Source organism: Diadema setosum, chromosome 1 (assembly GCF_964275005.1).
Source record: "Diadema setosum chromosome 1, eeDiaSeto1, whole genome shotgun sequence".
Taxonomy (NCBI): domain Eukaryota; kingdom Metazoa; phylum Echinodermata; class Echinoidea; order Diadematoida; family Diadematidae; genus Diadema; species Diadema setosum.
The window spans coordinates 29,871,670-29,890,518 of record NC_092685.1 but is presented as its reverse complement, the minus strand read 5'-3'; the positions used below and the strand labels follow the sequence as shown (position 1 = coordinate 29,890,518).

At 39.1% G+C, this 18,849-nt stretch overlaps 1 protein-coding gene across 1 annotated transcript in view; it reads left to right on the top strand.

Moving 5' to 3' along the window:
- LOC140230603 (sodium/calcium exchanger 1-like) overlaps positions 1-18,849 on the top strand; it is a 168,572-nt gene that overhangs the window by 126,798 nt on the left and 22,925 nt on the right. Inside the window, exons 4-5 of the mRNA XM_072310779.1 lie at positions 6,565-6,716; positions 7,323-7,335. Of these exons, the coding sequence (XP_072166880.1) occupies positions 6,565-6,716; positions 7,323-7,335 (165 nt within the window). The remainder of the gene's footprint in view (positions 1-6,564; positions 6,717-7,322; positions 7,336-18,849) is intronic.

Sequence of the window (18,849 nt, the reverse complement as noted above, 5' to 3'; positions counted from 1 at the left end):
CATCCTCCTACAATACATTTACCCGTTGAGGACGGGCTGATTTTGCTACAACACGCATTTCCCATAGACCCTTGCCCGAGCATACTAGGGACTCATCCTCAATGAGTTAACTCTTTATGTGCCACGTTCGCATGTCCGACTCAGTCGACGGCGTGCCAACTTCGCATATTCTGCTCAACAAACAAAGCCGCCAAAACCGATCGATAAATCAGCTAATCACTGTTAATCCCGAGGCACAATGAAAGCGTTTCTCGTGCTTTTGTTCCTCTTATAATACGGCTTGCATTCTATGTGGTGATTGACTATCAAGCGGTGTTCCCAACTAGATTTGCTCGTACATTCTAAGTTACTGTCACGGTTTTATGTGCAAAAGTCATGCCTTTATAATAATGCAGCAAGTGGTTATTCAAAAGAAAAATTGAAAATAGATTTGTCATACAATTTATATCGAAACAAAGCTTGGCATTCCTCATTAACTTTGCCTGGTATTATGCCCATCTTAACAGAAATTTGTAGAAGTTAAACACATTGGAAAAACAGAATTCTTTCTCAAAGCATGACTACCTTCCTGTCTCAGAATAACGTGGCACACAGGGGGTTTCCACAGTGGCACATAAAGAGTTAAAGGAAGTCTACAGTCTTCAAACCGGTCATGTGACTTGTAATCATCTGCCCTTCTTCCTACCTTTCATTCCCCTTTGGCTGTCTCCCTATCTCTGTCAGTACTTCTTCCATCTCTCTTTTTTCCATGCCCCTTTTCATTCCATTATTTCCACCTGTCTGCCTATCTATCAGTCTTTCTTCTTCTCTTTATTGTGTGTGTATTTTATTGTCTGTGGTGTGACAGTAGAGTCACTTTATCTCTTCTTTATTTTTTCTTCTGTCTGCATGTTCTCTCCATCTCTCTGTTTCCTCCTATATGCATGGCGCATCAGGCCGAGCAGGCCATGTATTCCCTGCTGGATGAAGGCATGTACACTTTAATAGAGCATGCACATGAGATGAGCGATGTGAGTCATTACTTACGGGAAATGAATAAAGTTCTCAAGGAAAAAAATAAAGACGTAATGTAGGTCCCTCCCACCGAGCTGTATAATCTGCTGCATCGGCAACGTTGATTAGGAATGAGCTTGGAAGTAAGTCACATGTTGATATTAATCCCAAGAGGACGTGTGGCATCATAGGGGAAGGGATACCGGCTCAGGAGGCTGCCTCGTGGTGTTAGCTGGAAAGCGACTATGTGTCAGCTTCTTCAATTTTCATGTTAAGATGCAATTATGTAAAACTAGTATCTTCCTGCGTACTGGCTGCGTGATTGATTTGCTCCTTCATGGAAACTTCAGCTGATTTGCATGTTGTGTCGCTGTCAGAGTAAGAGAAGGTGTTGTTACTAGGAAGAGATCTTGCTGGTTTCTTAGATAATTATTATGGAAATCATTGCTCAGTTTATAATGTCATTTGTTAGTGGAATTGGTTGGAGGAGATTAATTTGTAGAAGCACTCTGTCGCTGCAGTTGTACAAAGTTTTGACCTGTGCATTTTATCTTGCAATTTAATAGGCATTACAGTATGAATACATGTTTGTGTTATTGAATCCTTGGCTGAGATGTGTCCCACATATAGGAGCCTGTCCATTATGCCTTGTATCAAAAGCTCTGTTTTCTACCATGGAATATCATATTAACTGTGACCCTGCGTCACAAAGCAGCAAAAACTCAAAGGTACACAGTTTTATGGATTTATAAGGCCAAAGTCTGAAGAAGGACATTCTCAGTATCGAAATGATGTGGTGTATGACTCATCGAAACACAGGTTATCCTTACCCACAGAAATGAATGAAGGGACATTGATGATGAAATATGGAGAACACGAGATTGGGACAGGGAAAAAACAGAAATGACTACCGGTATACAAAGACTCTTGAAAGCAGGTTTTATACTGAAGAGCGAAAGCTCCTATATCATCCGAGGTCAGTCAAAGTGCACATATTTTCAAGCCTCGTGGAAATCAAGTCATCTCATTGTACCTGGGGAATGCAAGCATACACTTGGCACACTTATTGCTATGCAATGGTGGTGTGGTATATGAAATGACCAGGAGGCTGGTCATTTCAGCATCGCAACAGGAAACTTCCCAGACTGTGATCGCAGTACTTTGGTCCGACTGTTTGAACGTGAAAGGATGGCCATTGACTGTCCCGACATCGCAAGCAAGCTACGTCAAAGACTATTTGTCTTTAGCATTATTTCTCTTTCTATAAATTGGCGTTGTCATCACAACAGACAGCCATGTTACATGTGGATGGCTTGTTCTGTCGTTGCTGATGAATTGAATAAACAGGAAGTGACGGGGCAGGGGGTTTTTCTGCAGAAGAGATGAGCTCTCAGATACACTTGATTATTCTGTTCCAGCACGTTGAAGTGTTGGCTAATGCTGTTTTTAGATGTCCCCCAACAATTTATGGATGCCCTCAGAGAGCATTTGATTCTTTTTTTCTTTCATTTTTTTTTTTTTTGGGGGGGGGGAGGGGAGAGGGGTAAGTGCACAGGATGTCATCTTGCCTTCCAGCATCGCTATGGCAACCGTTTCCGCAAGTCAGCGAAGTCCACATAAAATCTGTCGCTCATTGTTCTGTTCGCATTACCCCTACACCTGCAGGAAGTTGTAGAGAGTCAGCCACCTGCTGGATGAAACCAAATTCAATATCATTCACGCCACGGGGGAAAGGGGGAAAAAGCATTTGTTTGCCTGATGTTTAGATGTTCCTATCGCTCCAATAAAATCAATCAAAAGGCGCAATGTTTTTCCTGCTGGAGATCAATATTTCAATACACAAGAGTTGGATGCCTTCCTCTTTGACAACAGTCGGGGTGGGCTGCTGTGAATGTGACTGCAATTGTTTGCGTATATGTGTTTACCTGAACTGAAAAAGAGTATGACGCATCAGTAGGGTGATGAACTTCCCTCAAGCTGTAGTCATGTGAATGAAAGGCAGTGCAGCTATCAATATTGGATGGGGAAAAAGGTCCTTCACAAAGGTTGTGAACTTCAGTGTGTGTATTTGCTGATGTCATGATTCCTTTAAGCCCAGAACTGTCAGTGTCACATTAGAAGAATCCTGTATTGTAATTTGGTCTGTCCCCTGTGCCGGTCAGGTGTTCAAGTAGAAACAACTTTCAACTTATTCTTTATCTTCCATGATATCAGCATAACACCTGCAGTTAATGGGATGTTTAGAGAGGAATTCCATGCTGTGTTGGAGTTGACATTGATAAAGAGCGAATAGTTATGTTCAGACAGTGATCCTTAACCTTGAGGATAAGCTCTATGGGGCGCCAAGTGTTGAACGGTTGATTTCGTTATATGAAATGGCTGATTTTGTAACAATATTGACCATGCAGCACTTGGCGCACCATAGAGCTTATCCTTGAAGTTAAGGATCACCATCTGAACATAACTTACGAAGTCAAAGTGACAGTGAAATAAGTAATTTGCAATGAAATTTAAGACTCAAGAACAGAAAGATGATAACATATTAAACATCTCTCTTGTTTTCATGAATCGGTGCAACTTTGATAGGGCTATGATGTAATTGCAAGCAGCTATTTTGAACAAAATTATGCAAATTTCTCAGAAGATAGATTCTTTATACCTTTCCTATACTTTTGTACACGGAAATGTACTAGGATATACTTGATTTTATTTATGTTACTCCCAAAAGAGTGTAAGATTTTTTTTATTTTTTTTTGGGGGGGGGGAGGGGGAGGAGGCTAATTGTAAAGTCAACCATCACTTGGGAGTACTCTTCTGTTTTAAAGTATTGTTGTTTTTCTCCTTTTTCTTAGATGCACATAAATACACATGCACATAAATATCTTTTAGGGCATTTTTTTTTTTTTTCTATTTAATCTGCCCCTAGGGAAGATTGCTCACTTTACTTAAAACATGACATCAGACCTTGCTAAAAATACTCAGAGGAAACTCAAGATTTCAATTACCGTTACTGACTCTCTGAGACAAACCCCCACAGTCTTTTCTCCTTGCAGTATAATCTACTTCAGGAGATCTAAATATGGTACTGCAGTGCTTTGAAAATATGCCGAGACAGTCTTTCAACTTCAGGCATCGTGTGACGGTCGGCTGAGTTTTGGCCAGAGCGACATGGGCAATTTGTTCCTTAGTTTCTCAAAGCATCCTCATACCTCATGTATATCTATCAACTTCGATGATGGCAGACATGCATAAAGAGTTTCTTTCTCTCTTGTGTGATTTGTAATTTGAATGCAGGACATTTAAAATAAGAAAAGAATTAGATGCTTCTTAGCCCAAGCAACCAATGTATACTCAGCAGTATACCGTATGTCCAAAAGAAAAAGAAGATTACAACGGTACCCTCCACATTGATAGCTTTAAGAATAGTGAATCAATCCAAATACGATTTCAGGGTATGAAACTATACTGTACGAGCTGAAATTTTCGCGGTGGTTTTATTTTCGCGAATTTCGCGAATCGCCTTTGAACCGCGAAAATAACAACACGCGAAAATAACAACGTGCAAATAGTTATGTTCAGTTAGACCGTCGTAACCGCGAAATTAACAACACGTGCAAATGTCCTCCAAGTAGCAATTCGCAAAAATATCTGTACGCGAAAAATTCAGCTCGTACTGTAACTCATTGCCAACATCTTACAGAAAACCCCATTCAGTTTGCTTCAGTGGTCAAAGAGAAATGAGGAATTTTGTAGAGGATGTCAGGAATCTCTTCCCTCCAAGTTCTGTCTATTGTATTCACACACAAGATCATCGAAGTGCTAAACTGGGAAGAATCAGACTCATGACATGCTTTACAACAATCCACATTTCTCTGTGACCGCTTAACCAAATCGGATGGGGTTTTCTGCAAAATAGAGCTAAGATGTTATATTCTAAGACCCTGTAGTAACATTTAGACAGTTTAATCATATTGGGTGTTATCAATGCGAAAATCTGATTGTAATTTTTTTGAGGACATATTGTATGCATCTCCTTTCTTCTCTTGAAGTCTTTGAGGCTTATGCCAGTTTGCCTAGAAATGATATGTGCAACTCATAGGGTAATTACAGTGTACAGACAATTAAATTGACCTTATACTGTACTAGCATTATCAGTTGCCATTTTAAAGCTGCAGTAAGCATGTTTTTGTTGATTCATCTCATGTAATGCTCAAATAGACGCCTTCCTACGAGGAATAGTTCAGGAAAAGAAAACAAAGAAAAAACAACAACAACCCTGAGCCAACTAAAATGGTATTGATGTATGCAAGAAGGGGAAGCCTTAAATGGGAATTCTGTGCCAGCTACAAGTTAGTCTGAGAAGAAAGAGTAGAATGTTACACATCAGTGATAATTTCAGCAGAACTGGATTAAAACATAAGAAATTGTGAAATTTTAAAGATTCACTATTTGTTGCAAAACAGCTCTTGAACAGTTGATATGAATATGTATATGAGTAAGCTGATGATGTCATCACCTCACAGTTTTCAATTGATCATGTACAAAAAAAAAATGAACAAAGTTCAATTTTTCTGCCAAATAAATGTACAACGTCATGTTATTCCAAGATGCAGATATTTCCAAAATAATAATTAGTTGGACAATATGATTTGAGACTGGAATAATCATGTTTGAACAAAAATCTGAAAATTTCAAGATTTTATGTACAAGCTATAGGGCAAGTTGTGAGGTGATGACATCATCAACTCAGTATTTGCATATTCATATTGATTGTTCAAGAAGAAAAAAGCAAGACTTCACAATTTCATAACTTCCATAATTCTTATCTGATTTATAACTCCCTAATTCTTACCTGATTTTGATCAAATTTTCACTGCTGCACTCGTAAAATTTTACTCTCTCTTTTGGGACTAACTTTTGGCTGGTCCAGAGTTCCACTTTAAGTATGCATGCATTGCCTTCCACACTGTGATGTATATTATATCACCACAAAGAAGAGAGTAGGCCTATACACTGGCTGATTAAATCACATCCACAGAGAATCTGAAGTTTAAGTGACGCTTGTAATGAGAATGTGACCATTTCAAATTAATGAAATTCTTGCATGGAGTTGTTTGTATTACAACTGATTGACTGATCGATGCAAGAATTTCAGTAATTTAAATGAATATGCAGTACCCTCTGCATGCTGTAAGGATTTAGAACCAGCATAGGCTGTCAGGTGGTATCCCGGCAGTCTAATGGAAAAGACACCAATCCGGTGATGAGAGGGTTGTAGGTTTGAATCCTGCCCAAGTATGTATGTCCATGATTTTTTCTTTTCTTTTTTATCATGGCTACTACAAAAACACTGATTAATTTGGTGCTTATTTGTGTTGATGTCGGGCAATCTGTCGATCAGTTGCAATAAAAACCTGACCATGTGCTTTTACTTCTCGGTATTATACTTGGCTCAGGATGCACATTTATTCTGCCAACAATAATCACCTGTTGCAGAAAGTTTGCTCAACTGACGTTCATCATTTCCTTCTCTCCCCTCCTTCCTCCCTCTCGCACCCCTCCGATCTGCAGGAAGCGACGATGAGTCCATCACCAGCGAGAAGGACGAGAAGATCAAACTACTGATGTCGGAGGAGGAGCAGCGCATCGCCGACATGGGCAAGCCGCAGCTGGGTGAAATCCGAACGCTGGAGGTCATCGTCCATGAAAGCACTGAGTTCAGGGTAGGGACAACACTATTGTGCACCACCCCTCCTACCTCCTCCCCCCCCCCCCCCCAAAAAAAAAAAAAAAAAAATGGAAGCTTATTTACATATACATCCAATGTACTTAAAAGCAAAGCATATTCGATGCAATCATGAATGCAATTGGAAGAGAGAGATAGAGAGAAGAAAGCACTGCTATTGCTATATGAGTGTCACCTGCATTTATGATTTATTTCCTTCTTGCCCCCCCCCCCCCCTTTTTTTTGGGGGGGGGGGAGAGAGGAAGGGGGAAAGGGATAGGATGTTTGCCCCTACCTCCAAAATATAATTTTCATTGATTTCATTCTCTTTCAACATGCTGACCTCTAGGCTGGAAAGATATAATCTTGTTTGTTTGTTTTTTAATCTTCAGTCTCGGAGGAAATCTGTAAAAACAATAGGTTCTTTAATGGATAGTGTGAATGATAAAAAACTTTTCTCATTTTCCAAAATGTATCACCATTGAGATATGACATTAAAAAGAATCCCCTTCAAAATTCTTTATAGTTGCTGACAATGTCTCTATGTATTATGCTTATCCATGCCTCCTTTGTTTTTGTTATTCTATTTTTCTTTAATGTCAAGACTACTCAGTCAAGTATGTGCAAGATAATGAGAACAATTTATAATGAACAAGGGATATATATATATATATATTTTTTTTTTTTACTTGTGGCATATGTTTATTACTCTCTTGTATTGCATACTAGTACACATGACATTCTGTGGTCAGGTCTTTTGTGTGTATGTGTGAGTGGAGTGAAATTTCTTTGGACTTTTTCCAGCGTTTACTGAAATAAGCCTTACATGGGAAAGTAAAGTGTACCCGCATACAATATAATGGCACTTGAGATTTGTCCAAGGCTGCCCATCTCTGATTGTTTCTGCAAGCTGTGAAACTTTTTTGAGAGAAGGCTCCAGAAGGAACAATGCTTTGACAAAAATGAATTGTGCAAGAGTATGACTTTGTTGATGTGTAGAGCACACCTGTTGCAGACAGAGGGTAATAACAACAGCAAACTTTTCTGTGTTCTCCAAATCCAGCTCTTCCTTCTGTTTAAACCATGACTTTGTGATGCACACTGCTGTCATATTATGGCTTGGTCATGTATCTAGTTTTGCAGAAGTTATCTTCTTCTTTTTTCTATCAAGACACAGCTGAGTTTTTCTTGAAGCAGCCAGCAAATTACCTTGTATTCCCTCCAACCACAAGAATTCAGAAAGAGAAAGGAGAAATTCACTGTGTATACCACATGCTACCCCGAGACCGGGGGGCTGTATGATATGGTGCTGGATTTGTAACTAATTTGCCGCTTTTATGTATAGTTGAAAAAAGACTTCTCGCATTTTCAAGTCTCACATTGAGTCTCAAATTTGGGCTTATACCCAGAAAGGTCAGAAAGGCTTTTCTTACTGATCTGAAAATGTGGGTGGTAAAGGTTAAAAGCTGTGGACTCTCTTGGCAAAACATTGTGGAAAAATCTTCTCTGAAATGAGCTTACATGAACTGATGACTAAACAAAAGAGATGAATACAATTCCCTCGATAAGAAATAGAAAAATGATCAGGGAATGCATTAAGATATCATGCGGCTAAATGATCCAGTGATCTTAACTGAAATTGAAGACATGCTGTGTTGATATTTGATGCCATCTTCAGGGTGAACTGGAATGGGAATTGTGTGGTTATGCCAAAGAAGAGCTGCCTTTTTCTTCCTTTTTTTTTTTTTGTTGTAAATGCAAGATGGTAGTCCCTTCTACATCAGTGTTGAATGGATCCAAATCAAAAACCAGCTGTGCCCCTCTAGAAAGCCAAATTGAAACGGCGCATGAAGAGTCAGCTCCAGCAACAGCCATTGCCGTGCCTCTCAGTCATTGCCGTAGCCACGCTTGCGTGACATCAATAAACCCACTTTTTCCATTTCTCTTGCTCCGTCCCACCCGGTAAATGCTGTGTGTTTGCATTCTATGCAGGTTGATTCCATTGCAAGCAAGAGCAAGCTTGCTGTCCCCCCCCCCCCCCCACCATCCCATCTTCTGTTGTCTCATGTTTGTGCCGACACCGTCTTATAACCGTATTTCGTACTGAAATTTTGTTCTTTCTTTTGTTTAAACTTTGATCGAAAATCTAAAACAAATAAACTCCACCTCCAGTAGTACATTTTGGAGTCACATCTGCCCTTAGTTTTAATAAAAAACTATCAAGGCATGAAACATTTGAAGAGTCTCATTACAAAATGAGGTAAATCCATTCCTGTCCATTTGAAATATTTGCGATTAAAAAAGAAACTGGGATATTTTTATCATGACTTCAAGAGTAATCCTTGCTATTAAACAAGTTGTATATTTAAATGGTTTTATTTTGCTCTATCTAATATAAGACTTATTTTAGAATTTCTGTAGAATGGTGCTTAGCCTGTTTTGCAATCAAACCCTTCATTTGTATATAAAAATACAGAGATACAGCACCAAGCCATCTGAAATATGGTTTCTGGGAATCAATGGGTTAAACAGCCCAGTGAGATGGTGTGATTAATGTCTTCCCTCTCACATCTCAAGACTGCGTCCTGTACTGATCAGTCTCCTCATGAATGTTTATACTCCGCTGCCACCAAATGTTTTCCCCGTAGCTGTTGAGTTATGGATTGTGAATAGGGTAATGATGTGTTGTGGGCAATTTTGTCTTCTTCCTCTTCCCCCCCCCCCCCCCTCCCCTCTTGCCCGTACTGGTGCAAGTATCAGGGACTTTAAAGGGAAAATTCCATTCCGCTTTTATGTTGCTTCGTATGGAAACTGAAAGGTCAGAAAAGTAAGTCATTAAAAATTGGGAGAAAATTCAGACACAAGGAAAAGCTATGAAGTGTTTCTTTCAGAGAGTAAGACAAATTGGCAGATCTTTGTGATGTAAGTGTGTTAAGCAGCTCTTCTTTTGATTTGTATTTTAAAATTGTACTAATTTTCATTTTCATAAAAAACTGTGTAATATCGGGATGTAATTTTCCTTTAATCTTTTTGAGGTGGGATTGAGGTGAATCGAGTGATGTCAAAATGTTGATTTAGGATGTACAATCCTTTTCATCAATTTGGGTACTTAAGTATAAAAGTTACCTTTCTTCATCTTAGGCATTAAATATCAATATGTACGAGATATGAAACTCGTCAGACTGACGAGTTAGGTGATACGCTTGGGGTTATCAGATGTCGGTCATCTGTGATCGACAAAGAAAAGAATGTGAGATAGGCACCTTGAAGTTATAATTGAGTTTGCATGCAAAACCGTTTCCCTAACCTCTCGGCCACGGGACATCCACGGAAATGGTAAGGCAAAAAAGAAATGTATAGATATTACAGGGAGAAAAGTCAATGCCCACTCAACCAACGTGGCCGCGTGAACATGTATTGCATTGCTAGACGGAAATGCGGCCTTGTAACTACTGATGTCGCTATGCCATTTCTGGCAACTTGGGAAAAATACGTGCCGTAAACATAAAACCTATGATCGGCTGGTTTTGATACCTTGCCTTTAATCACAATTTTCAGTGTGATGACGTCATCAAAGTACAAAACAATGATGTGGTCTTGAAAGACAATTGTTCAAAGTACAACACCTTCGTCGTCGTCATTACATATTATGATCAGTTTGACAAAGTCAGCCTGCAAAATTTTGCAGCAGTCGAAGCAATATGGTCTCCAACACAAAAAAGAGGGATATGGTGTGTGTGTGTGTCTGTGTGTGTGTGTATAGGTGCGTTTATATACGAATGTGATTTCTACATGGACGATATATGTAATACAAAATTGAAGAAAAAAAAAGTAAAATAGCTAAGTATTTTGTTTCGTGATCTTGTGGGGTTCGAACCCGCACGTGTGCAACCTCACGTCTCTGAGACGTCGCCTTTAACCACTCGGCCATACGTCTCGACGAGAAAAAAAAGAGGAACGTAAACTTTTGTATGTGAAAGATGAATCAGGAATCGTTTTGTCCACATTCCATTCTCATTTTCAGTTTTAAACTGCAAAATTGTCAAACTGATAAGGAGATTTCAAAGAATAACATGCATGATTACTGCAGCTTATTGTCTCAGTTACCACACACTTAAGTTACAGAGGAAATGGAGCAAAATCATCTGAGATAAAGGTGCTTAAACGTTGTCAAGTTAATGCACATAAAAAAAAATCACCTCCCATAGAGATAACACGTAAACTTGTCTGATTTTGAGTCTTTACCTTTAATAACAATTTGAAGTATGATGGTAAGTCTTCTTGAACCAAGAGTGTGGAACGCAAGCTTCTACGTGAAAGATGAATCATGACGATCACCCGTGACCGACACATCTTCAAAGGGATCAGTTATTAGAAATGGAAGCCCTCGTGCCAAGCATATTGTCTCAGCAATTCCAAAGCAATGATACCCTTACATTTATGCATACCATAATTTCCCTCTGAAATCAATGGTAGGTATATTCATGTACAATTGCTTGCCTTGTCCATAAACTTTGCTTTACAAACTTTCAGTGAAACGTGTCATAACATAATTCTGTAACTCCATTAGCAGGGATTGACTTCATAAAGAAAGATATATCAAATTGAACGCTTAGCGCGTATAACTAAGGGGGATTTTAGCCTGATGCTCTGTTCTTCACTGCTCAGATACCAACAACACTCATTACCTACGGCTACGTATAGAGAAACAGCCATGACGAAAATAAGTTATTCCTTTTCTTTGGCAGATAGACACACAACCCCTTTAAACCACACTATAATTGACATGGAGGGACATGAAAAAGTTCATTACTACTACTGAACAGTGATGCCTTCTACTCATGTGGCACAAGATACCTCTATAGCAACATAAAACCTGTCTACAACTCCGTTATTGCGTCAAACAATAACATCCTGGAATTTCAAAGAGATGAGCGAGACGCCATACACCTGGCCTAGAGTTAATTCATTCAGTTGCCATTCCTGCTCCAGTTGAGTTATGCAAATTATTTTCCGACCTGTCTTGTGACAATATAACAGGAACAAACGTAGAGAAAAGGAAAGGGAAAAGGAAAGGTGGCAAGCGGGGCACTGTACCAAGGGCAATTTAAACAATACGTATGATAAATGAAGCAAATCCAACCTAGAGCCTCCGACAAAAAAAAAAGAGGAACTTGAGCGACTGTGTGTCGTGGGGTAGTATAATTGATAAGATAATACGATAAATGACATCGATCGGAATAAAGCTGAACTGCCAAAAGAAACACAAAGAAAGAGAGAGAAGAAAATGATAGCGTCCTGCGGGTCTCGAACATCTCGTCCTAAGGTAGTGCATAATGACCATGCAGCGCGCTAAGTGACTATAAAGCCACACGGCTGTACCGAAGATTGGATGTGAAATTTATCTTTAATCTTTTTATATATATATATATTTATCTTAAATATTTATACCATATACAACATGAAAAAGTTCATTACTACTACTAAACAGTGATGCTTTGCATTCATGTGGCACAAGATACCTCTATAACAACATATAACCTGTCTACAACTTTGTTATTGGGTCAAACAATAACAACCTGGAATTTCAAAGAGATGAGCGAGACGCCATACACCTGGACTAGAGTTAATCAATTCAGCTCTCATTCCTGCAAGTTATTTAAACATACATGTTCCTACCTATCCTGTTACAGTATAACAATAACCAATGAAGAGAAAAGGAAAGAGCAAACGAAAGGTGGCAAGCGGGACACTGTAACAAGGGGCAATTTACAACATTAAGTGTGACAAAATTAATGAAGCAAACCCAATCTCCAAACTCCAATACAAAACAAGGGAAATAGAGCAGCCGTGTTCACGGGTTACGTACACTTGATAAAGTAATACGATAAATGACATCGGAGTAAAGCTCAACTGCCGAAAAAAAAAAGAGAAAAAAAAGAAAGAACGGATAAAAGTCCTGCGGGAGTCGAACCTCTCGCCTTCCGGTATGGCGTTATGAACAACCAGCGCACTAACCGATTATGCCACATGGCTGTCCTGAAGATCGAGTGCGAAACTTAAATCTAAATACTATCGTGACAGTGTTGACTTGTGATGGCGCTATTCAACTTCCCACAAGTGGCAGCGTGGATTCGATCAATATACAGTTGCAAAGAAAAATTGGGAATCGTTACGTACAGATTGCATTCTCATTTTCAGTTTTAAATTGCAAAATTGTCAACCTGATGAGGAGATCTGAAAACATGAAATGCATGATTACTAAAGCTTGTTGTCTCAGCTACAACATATTTATGTTTCAGTGGAAATGGAGTAAAATCAGATGAGGTAAAGGTGCTTAAACGTTGTCAAGTCAATGCATGGTTTTAAAAAAAATCACCTCCCATAGACATAACACGTAAACTTGTCTGATTTTGAGTCTTTACCTTTAATCACAATTTCTAGTATGATGACGTCATCATATTTCAAAACCATCAATGGCCTTGAAAGGCAAATGTTCAAAGTGCAACATATCTGAATTTGGGGTAATATTGAGCTTAAACAACAGAGATACGAGCAAATGAATGTCAGAAACAGTACCTCAAAAAAATCAATTCCACTTTTTTGATTTAAAATGACGATATGATGACGTCATCGCGTATTCCTGGCAATACTGATACTTGGAATGTTACTTACAATTCATATACTTTTGTAATATGCAATAGAAATATAGGGTCAACGGACGATTTAAAGAGCTATGGCAAAATAAACAAAGACATGTTTTTTCACTATATTTGCAGAAAGACGCGCACGCGGAATTTCAAATTTGACGCCAGTGCATTCCTTTGTTATAGGTCGTAATCGATCGGAAATCAATGGATATTATTACTCAAAGTATCAGGAATCCAAATCAGTCAAAAAAATTGCATTTTCATGTTGCTTACGGGCTCTGCGCGCGAAATTGCGCGGACGGACGCGCACGCGAGAAAATGTTTGAAACGCTTAAAATTGTCTGAAACTTCGAGATTTCCCATTGGGAAGTCGTTTTGAGCCTTTTAAAATTTTGACGCGCGCTTACGCGCGCATAATGATGACCTGTGTAACTAGCGTTAAAAAGTAAGATAGAGCGTGACCTGAACTTCATGTCCACCGAAAATGATACAGAAATGACATCTAGTTATGAAGTTATGATCGATCATGTGACAAGGTCCGAAAATCACAAAATGGCGCCTAGATGACGTCATAGATATGTTACTGTCATGAAAACCTTATTGTGGCTAGATTTTGTCATGAGACATGTTGACTGAAAATGTCATGTTATTTCGTAATGTCATTCTTGAGATATTGACGACACAAAAGTGTCCAGAAAGAAAGAAGAATAAAAAAAAAATAAAGAGAGATTTTGACAATCACAATAGGTGATACGCTGATAGCGTATCACCTAAAAAGAAACCACTTAAATGAAAAAAAAAGACTTTCTCTTTAATTGTTCAGGCTGTGTTTCACATGACAAGTACAAAAATCACCAGATGCTAAAATCCAGTTTGCTGTATAAACCAAGCAGATGATTATGGGAACAATTCCACATCTACTGAAGATTACCAATCATATGATAGATAAGTGTAGTGCCAGTTTATTATTTTTCTTTCACTTATTCATTTCTTAATCGATCTTCTTCAAAGCTCGTATTGAGGTGAATCATGATGAAGCTTTAGACCCTTATTGTTTGTTTTTTGATGATGATAGCCCCTGTACTCTGTAGTTTACAGGGTCAAACATCATATTCTGGTTGATGTCTTGTGTGTGCCCTGTGAGCTATGCTTCTTGATGGATTTATTCAAATTCAATGAGTAGTGTGTTATTTGAAAATCTAGCCACCTGTTTCCATTGGTGTTAGCACCCTGTTCCATCTTTATACACAAATTGGTTAATTTTATAGGGTGTCCTTGACTGATTTCAGTCATTTTTTTCTTTTCTTTTTTTTTTTCTTTTATTTATTTATTTTCTTTACAAAGGTGTGTCATTATAAAATCTTGACCTGTTGCAGTTTTGACCGTGCTACCTCCATATTTCGCCTTTTATTGTGTCAAAGCCATGCACTGCCATGTTATATTTCTTGTGTGTGCCCTACCATAAACATTTTCTTGATAGATTTTGCTTCAATTTATTTTTTTAAACATCTCTCATTCATTTCTTTATCCATCCGTCATCCATCCATCCATTTGTTCATCCATCCATCCATTCATTCATCTAAAACTAAACTCTCATATTTTTATATGCTTGCATGCTGTTATAATACTTATTACTCTACACACATCAATCTGTCTTGTCTACCAACCACTTCAGTTCACTCACTCGTTTTTCACTTCTTTCCTTCTGGCTCTTCATATCTCCCATCCTCCCATTCAGCCATTAATCCATCAGTCCATCCACCCAAATGATTTTGTTTTTGTTTGTTTTGTTTGGGTTTTTTTTTTTTTGGGGGGGGGGAAGGAGGTGGGGCATATACATTCCTGTTTGTGTGTGTGTGTGTGTGTGTTAGAGACCCTCCTCAAGAACTAGCTGATCATAGATTGATGCTGGAGCCCACTCACCATTCATTTATTTATGCACCAGCTCGCAGCTAAAAATCTCTCACCAGTCCTTATATGCGTTGTATCCTGCTGAGAGTATTGTGGTTGAGCAGTAATGCTTCATTAATACATCACCATCTTTTTTCTGATCATCTCCACTCACCCTTTTAGCAGGCAAAGATGCCTCGTCATGGGTGTGCATTGTATTGTACAGGGGGAAAAAAACAACAACAACAACCATGTGCAAATCTAAGACTTAGCAGGTCTTTACAAAATGACCATTGCCCACTCTGCTTGAATGGGCATTCTGGCAAGGACCACCCACCCTTTTTACAGACAAGTGGTCAGTCACTACACTGTATTTCTTGCCTGATGGTAATCTTAACCCATTCTATACTGAATTCTGAAATCCCCATAGACTTAATATATAGGCCACCAAGTTCCCTACGGGTTAATTTGATGTGGTTTTGGGTGCCCTGGAGTACCAAATAGAAATCTGCCATTTTTGTTGAATTATTTTTTTTTTCCACCACAGTGCCCTAGGATGTAAAAGATTCCATGAAAGTTATTTTCAGTGCCTTGTGGAGGAAAATTTTGTTGCAACAATGAGCTCAAGCAGTGCAGCAGCATCATAACATCATACACACACTATGCCAGTGACCTCAGTGTCACACACAGACAGCATCAACACACCTTGCATTACCAACCATGGAAGACATAACATTTAAGTAATCATGGGACGAGTTTAGGGATAAATGTGATGTCATTGTTAGTTAAAAAATTGCAATAACATGTTAAAATGAAATATGAAATAGAAAAATCTCTTGTAAAATTTGACCATTTTACATGTTATCGTAAGGCAATCATTTTTTTTTCTTTTTTTTTGTGTGAAATGCCAATTGACATGACTTTATTTACTGACCAGTAGCTCACTTATCCTTGATTGAACTTCGTGTAGATTTCAATATGTTTTAGGTGATACTTTTGGCTATTGTCACATGACCATTGATTGTTGATTGCATCAACATGCAATTATATCAGAATATAGGGTTCAATTTGAAACTTGGGCTTTAATTTTGGAAATTTTGTAGAATGAACAGCTTGTGAGGGCCAAAACCTGTAGGTTATATTCCACAAGATGTCAAATTTGAATCACTGTCAAATTTGAAGCACTGTCCTTTGATAAACATCTCAAAAATTGCATCTCATTCTCCTATCGCCCCTAATCACGAATTGAATAGATCACCTAATTTGTCATTCTTGACAGATTTCTAAGTCTAGTCATCATCATCATTGTTACTGTGGTAAAGAAAAAAGTCATAGCATGACAGGGTTGGCATTGAGATCATTCATTATTGCTGACTGCTGACATTTGGCTGCCTTGATGGTGGTATCTAACTATACACCTTATGAACCACAAGATGGCGCTACACAATGCGGCAACATGGAATACGATGACACCCCGGGGTACAGTGTGATGCATGATTTGCCCCGGGCAAACAGAAATAGGGAGATATTCGCTTTTCTGCGAGACAGAACCACGAGTCGACGAACATTTGCTGGAACCGGGCACCTCTCACTAGAGCAGACCAATGTGTGCGAAAAGTAGTGGATGTGAAGGAGACTACACAGAGATTTCTGACCCTGATTATGGGACGTGATGAAAGCTGGGGCGGTCATCCGTCCTGCCGGTTGTGTACATGGCCGCCGGCTCAACGCATCTTTTGGCGCCCTGGAAAGGAGCAATTTGGCTCGCCGTCTTCTTTATGAGCGGGGGTGACAAGCATGGTGGAGTCCCGTGACATCGTAGGATCCTTCAGGTCTGCTCATTCATCAGTGGCCACTTGGACTTTCAAATGGGATCGTTGGCAAGTCCCTCTTTCTGAGAGTCTATTCGTTTCGATGACTATCAATTACCTGACCTAATGAGCACCCCAAAGCCATGCACTTTTCTGCATACTCTTGAATACAATGCATCAAATCATGCAAGTGGTGTTGAGAAGTGTCCCTCCTGCTCCCCCCCCCCCCCCCGAAAAAAAAGAGAAAAATGAAAATTATAGAAACTTATACGGACATGTCAGGTTAAGTGCAGCTTATGTGATATGTATATACAGTATATTGTCATATTGACAAGACTAAGTTTAGAGGAGGCTGACAGAAGCTGGAAATCTCTGAGCATGGAATTCACATGGTGCATATATCCATTTGATTGCAAGTATAGCCTCACTTTCAGGCTCCCAGCAGAACTGCAAAAACAGTCAGCAGAAAATGGTTACTTTTGCTTTCATGATCACAGCATGCCTACAACTTCAGTTTTGGGTGTGATGCTGGGTCTTGATTTGCATTTCACTCCATCTGTAGTGGCAGTACAGTTGAAGCTTTCTTGTACGTTGCCATCATTCTTTACTATCCCCTCTCCCCGGGAAAAATTACAGGACATATTTTGCGAGTCACAGTTCACGCTCTGTTTAATTTTCTTGAAGTGCGTCGCGGCGAAGCACTCTCCCATCTCTTTCTCTCCACGACGCCGATTGATATTGACTCATAATGTCGGTTTTCTTTCTTTATTGCTCTTCGTCAATAATCTAATATGTAATTGACACTCGGGGAGCAATCTGAACAGATTTTTCATTAAGGGTGTCCTGCTGGCTCGAACCCCACCCCCACGACCCTATGTTTACTTTCTATCCCAGGGGCTAGATAACAGCAGGTGCATTGGCGCCGGAGCAAAAAGTGATCAGAAAGGCAGTTTACCTCCTTCTCAAGCCTCACACAAAAAATGGAATAGAACACTAGTCCTACAATATTAATAACTCTAGAAATCCCACCCCCTCTCATTTTTGGATTGACTTGGATATGTGGGAGAATAATTTTCAGCAATAGTGCATGAACAAGTTTGTCAGCACATAATGTGTTTGAACACTTCATTATTAGCTCAGACGTATTGTTGATATAATAACTGTCAATTTCTCATTGGTTGCTGTCTCAGCTTGGTCAATATTTGCTGCCCTCTTCTGACCCAAGTTTACAGCACTACAGTTGTTGTCTTTTGTGTTTCCTTTAAGCAAGGCGTACTTATTATATTTCTTTGCAAATAGACTTGTTGCAACACAGTTTTCTTGTCATTTTTTTTTCCAATGTTAGATAGAAGACAAGATGTGCATGCAGAATATTGCTTGGATATTTAGCAGATCATACTTATACAGTCGAAAGTCTTTTTCGGAAGAAACATTTCAAAAAAAAAAGAGCATTTCATATCCATTTATATACTGCCCTTCCACTGCATATGAATTTAGGTGATGATGTCATCAACTCAAAACTCTGTCTGGCTTGTGCTCGAAAAGGTCATTCAAATCATCAAATCAATGATGTGGAAGTGGCAGCTATTTCCCCCTTAACCTGTTGAAGACTAGTCCTGAGTATTCTCTGGGAGGTGTCCATGGGAAATGCATGTTATAGTAAAATCAGCTACTGTATACGCTGTTATTTTCGCGTACAGATATTTTCGCGAATAACGAGGTCATAGACATTTTCGCGCGATGTTGTTTTCGCGAATCGACGCCGACGCTTACATTTTTA